The sequence below is a fragment of the Lepisma saccharinum genome, chromosome 1 (genome assembly GCF_977018435.1).
Source record: "Lepisma saccharinum chromosome 1, izLepSacc3.1, whole genome shotgun sequence".
NCBI lineage: Eukaryota > Metazoa > Arthropoda > Insecta > Zygentoma > Lepismatidae > Lepisma > Lepisma saccharinum.
This window is the reverse complement of record NC_139229.1, coordinates 131,012,265-131,017,759: the sequence shown is the minus strand read 5'-3', so window position 1 is coordinate 131,017,759 and position 5,495 is coordinate 131,012,265. Positions and strand designations below refer to the sequence as shown.

Genomic DNA, 5,495 nt, shown 5'->3' with positions numbered 1-5,495 from the left:
GGATAAGTGTTGCAAAGGCCATTTCTCCAAATATACTAGATTCGTGAAATTAAAAAATCCCAACAAATTTGTTCGGAAGGAAAGGCAATAAAATCATTTGATTTGACTTGAGATTTACGAGATTTCATTAAAATTCAAATTTCTTACTCTGAAAATGTTCATAAAACTCTAAATTCTGTGCACATACCTAGTGAAGGCATTGAATGGTGCAGTAGCGTACGCAGGATTTCATCAAGGGGGATGTTATTTCTAAAACTTTTTTCCAAATTCACATTACCATTGTTTTATTATACTTTAATTAAATAATAATAATCACAATTAATTAATAATACTTATAATTAATTAATTAGCTGAATTAATACTAATAATACTACTAATACAACTACTACTACCAGTGGCGTACGCAAGGGGGGGTTACGGGGTTTAAACCCCCCCCTTGAGCTTGTGAAATATTATGAAAAATGCTGTGGAAAAAAATTTAAATGGCCAATTTACCACAGTCAAAGATCTGGGACAATACTATTACTACATATACTACTACTACTACTACTACTACTACTACTACCACTAATAATAATAATAATAATAATTTGAATTATTATTTCCATGTAGCATGGAGAAAAGCACAGCATTCCAAGCACACGAGTCTTTCCGAGTGATGCCTTGAAAATAAGCACAAGTTCTTGAAAGTGAAATGTGAGGGTAACTATGATTTAAAAGAGAAATAAAATGTTTTGTATTTCAGTTGCAACAATGTTCGATACTCTGGCGTACGCAGTTTTTTTTGGGGGAGGAGGGGCCGGATATGGATAACACATGGCTTCGTTTTGGAGGACAGGATGCATAATAATATATTTCGTATTTTTGGAGCTTTTCAGTCTATTAAAATTGTATTCAAAGACAAAAATGGTAATCGGGATTCACTTTAAAAGAGATTTCGTATTTACACATTTTGATTTTTTAAAGTTCTTAACGGATTTTTATTTGAAAATTCTGATTTTCTCAAAATTTTGGTAGGGGCTGTAGCATCATCGATAGAGGCATGCATATTTTGTTTTTGACAAAAAGAAAACGAAATTTGAAATAACACATTGCAATGTTAATTTTTAAGATTTCTGAAAGGTGTGAGGTGCATTTTCCTACTCTGTTTTGTCACGAAATGATGCGAAATGAAATGCAAAATGCGAAATAGGCTCTTAAACACGAAATTTACCGTTTATATACCGACGCGACACTTTCTGAAGTCTGAAGTATCCTGTGTGTTATGCAATTCACGGAAAATTGATTAATTTTGCTGTAAATATTTGAAAAGCAAAAATGGACTCCTCTATACAGGAATAAACGTAATATTCTGATAATGATTTAATGTGCTATTAGAAGGGATATGTTTATTTTGTGTAATAGTACAGTTTTTAAATCAAATTGGGATTATATTCACATTTTTAAAACCAAAATGTAATTTTATATACCGCTTTTTCACCGCTATAACAGCGAAATTTCATTTTATTTACAGCTTTTGAACCCGAAATTGACTCTGTTTTTATACTGAAATTTTTCTTTTTTATTTACCAAAAGTATGTGCCTCTAACCATCGGCCATGCCTCTACGTACGCCAGTGTTCAACGAACATGTATTTTTTTTTGTGTGAACAATGAGAATTAACTAAAGAAAGTTCTTGGTTCGTTGTTAGAGGCTAATGCATAGACAAAGGCTAGGCGGACAAGAATACAGTCAGCAATTCGCCTTCCCATTATATTGTTTACCACAGCTCGTTTGAATGTCTCTCTTTAAAATGTCTCACCTTGTTCACTAGACAATTATTCAAACGACAATAAGCTTAACTATTGTAAAATGTTTTGTTGGCAAGAACAGGGAGACAATCCAGATGTGAATTATCGGGGACATTTATGCGGGGAAGAAGCCGGAAAAATTCCAACCAATTTCGGGAATCGAATCCGGATCTCCCGCGTGATTGTCAGATGCTCTACCGACCAGACCACCGCAGCTTCTTGGATGAGTTCCATACTTTAATTATTTCAATTTATTTTAATGTATTTTCGTGTTTTATGGATTTTCTTCACCTTGAAATGTCTCACCTCGTTGACCAGACAAAAAACAAAAACAAAAACAAAAAAATGCTCCCAGGATTTGATAAAAATCGAATGATTAGAAAGTAATTTATTTCTATTGTTTTCATAAATGGTATATTTATGTAGATCTCTACTACATAATAGTAGTAGTGGTATTAGTAGTAGCATTAGTAGTAATTCAGCTAATTAATTAATTATAAGTATTATTAATTAATTGTGATTATTATTATTTAATTAAAGTATAATAAATCAAAGGTAATGTGAATTTGGAGAAAGTTTTAGAAATAACCCCCCCCTTGACGAAATCCTGCGTACGCTACTGACTACTACTATTAAGTAGTAGAGATCTACATAAATATACGAGGGTTGGGGCAAAAGTCATTGCAACTATTTTTTTTCTTGCAGATAACAGCCCGGTTGGGAAATGCGACATATACAGATGAAAGCACGAGGGGGGAACTACATGTGGGGACAGTTCAAACACGCGAACATTTTGCCTCACATATTTATTACGATACTGTACAGGACAATACTGGTTTGATCGTGCAAGACAAATACATACCTGTTCTACAGTTAACAGAACAGAACTGGGGCTAAAGGCCCTCAAAGTAGTCACCTGCCATGTGCACCACACGCTGCCAACGATGTGGGAGACTCTGAATACCATCTGTGTCACCATTGGCCGCACCATGTGTGAATTGGGTCATCTGTTGTTGCACAGCATTGTCAATGTCGTCTCGTGTCGCAAACCGCCTTCCACGTAGTGGATCCTTAACCTTGGGTATGAGATGAAAGTCACAGGGCGAAATGTCAGGAGAGTACGGCGGGTGGTCCAATTCTTCCCATCCCCAGCGGTGCAGTTGCCGCCGTACACACTCTGCTTCATGTGGTCTAGCGTTGTCGTGCAGGATGATTGCACTGTCCAGAAGGTCCGGGCGTTTGTCCCGAATGCCACGTCGTACCTGTCGCACGAGGAAGTTTTTGTAGTACTCTGCTGTCACTGTTCTGCCATGTGGAACGAAGTGGCACACAATGACACCCCTGACGTCATATGCGACGATCACCATCAATTTCACGTGGAAGGATTCTGACGGAACTTCTTCGGCCTTGGTGATCCGGCATGTCGGCATTCCGCGGACCGACGTTTGAGTTCTGGTTCGTATGCCCTGGCCCAAAATTCATCGATGGCGATTATTCGTGACAGGAAGTGGTCGCCGTCCTGTTGCAAGCGTGCTAGGTGGTCGGAGCATGTTGCATATCGCATCCACCGTTGAATTTCCGTCAGTGCATGTGGTACCCACCGCGATGCGATTTTGCGCAGTTGCAGCTCTGTCCGCAATATCCTGTGGATGGTGCGTTTCTCGTAGCCACTTGCCCTCTCTAACTCCAGTAGCGTCCATAGTCTGTCTTCCTCCAGGAGCTGCTCGATGACGGCACGTGCCACGTCGGTCCGCACACTGACAGGTCGTCCCGAGCGTTGCTGATCACTGGTTGACACACGTCCTTGATGAAACTTTCGTACCCACCATGCTACTGTTCGGTATGGGAGAGCATTATCCCCAACGGCGTCCACCAATTCACTGTGACAATCTCTCGCATTCAACCCTCGGCGAACGGCTAGTTTGATGTACGAGCGCTGCTCAACACGGGTTACGTCCATCTCGCACGACGCTCGCAACACAACTGATTTCAGAGCGCTCTCTGTGCTACTTCCTGCAATCACAGAGCCATCTGTTGTTGTGCATACACACTATGCCTACATGCTTCCACGCGACATATAGCACTTTGTGCTGCGCTCACATATCTGCAAGAAAAAAAACAGTTGCAATGACTTTTGCCCCAACCCTCGTAGTATTTATGAAAACAATAGAACGAAATTACTTTCTAGTTATTCGATTTTTATCAAATCCCGGGAGCATTTTTTTGTTTCTTTGTTACGAAATAATTGTCTGGTCAACGAGGTGAGACATTTCAAGGGTGAAGAAGATCCATAAATACAAGAAAATATATCAAAATAAATTGAAATAATCAAAGTATGGAACTCATCCAAGGAGCTGCGGGGCCTAAGTCTTGAACTGTCAACACGTTAAGGTCTAACGAGTTCGTGACGTTTTTGTCAAGAAAAGCTAACGAATGCCATTTAGTGTAGTCTCCACTCTTCGTTAACGAATACGGTTACGGACGCGCTAACAGAAAACGAGTGGAACCTACTCACAAGCCAGGCACCTACCGAGTTCGTTCACGGCTGCAGATTTTCAAGATGGACACTATCAGCTGTTGCGGATGATGGTTTTGAAGAAAGAAGAATTGCAAGCCCACTTCGTTTCAGTCGTATTTCGAGTAAGTACGTCATGTTAGTATGTTATTAATATTATTGGGTATGAACATAAGGACAATTGGAACAAATCTGGGGGAGAGTGAAATACGTATGTATTGTGAATTGTTGCTACGATGTACCTAAAGAATTAAATACTTCGTGCCATTTTCCTTCTTATTGTTAATTACATTGTTCCACGTACTTTGTAAGAATTAGAGCTGATTTTTTTGCAACATTCCTTAAGCTTAGCAATCGCGAAATAAAATACTACTGCAAAATATATTTTGATACACCTGGGAAATGTATGCCAACATTCCACCAACGTCACATCAAAATGTAAAATAACGATGCCGCACAAAATGAGAACAATTAATTTTCTGCAACATATTGTCCTGTTGCAACCAGTAAATGAAATTACGGTACTATAAAATACATCAAATAGGCACCACTACCATATGTTATATATAGGGGGAAAAAAATGGTACACATGATTTATACAGTACGTGAACTGATGATAAAGATTTTAAAGGAAATTTTGACACTATGTTTTAAGTTGTATTAATTGCAGGTCGAGTGTACTAAATTACGTACTCCCTCGAATTTCCAGGAAAAATTCCCCATGGAAAGATTAACTGTTGTTAAGACTATATCAGAAGCTTGGGGGCATAGAAACGTATATTTACAGAGTTACGGACATTAGAATTTATCCCAAATCTATTTTTTTATCACGACGGGAATGTAAAATTATCTTTTTTTTTATTGTAATCACAAAATCTAACCTAAACGCCTAAGCACCAGTAAAAGTGAAAGTACTCCATTCGGTTGCCCAGACACTGGTGAGAGAAAACCTTTTTTTGTGACGAAAATGTCATTAGTAATGTATATATGTGTGTGTGCATGGGAGGGGGTACTTGGTATACTGTATTCATAACCATCAATTGAAAAGGGGAATTTTTTTTTCTATATGAAACCATCAACAGAATGCACTCAGTTTAACTACCTTATGTCATGTGTTGATAGTGGGTAGCATGAATTTATTTTAAGCATGAAAATCTTTGAGTCAGTGGGAACTGTTTGATAGAAGTTTC

General features: G+C 38.4%; 1 protein-coding gene across 1 annotated transcript; it reads right to left on the bottom strand.

Moving 5' to 3' along the window:
- Positions 1-3,162: 3,162 nt before the first annotated feature.
- On the bottom strand, positions 3,163-3,750 carry LOC145985710 (histone-lysine N-methyltransferase SETMAR-like). Its single transcript, XM_083119776.1, has one exon. The coding sequence runs from the start codon at positions 3,748-3,750 to the stop codon at positions 3,163-3,165; it is 588 nt and encodes a 195-aa protein (XP_082975902.1).
- Positions 3,751-5,495: the final 1,745 nt, after the last annotated feature.

Bases quoted from the DNA above. Each gene is read 5' to 3' on its own strand.
- LOC145985710 (XM_083119776.1), bottom strand. From the start codon at position 3,750: ATGGACGTAACCCGTGTTGAGCAGCGCTCGTACATCAAACTAGCCGTT.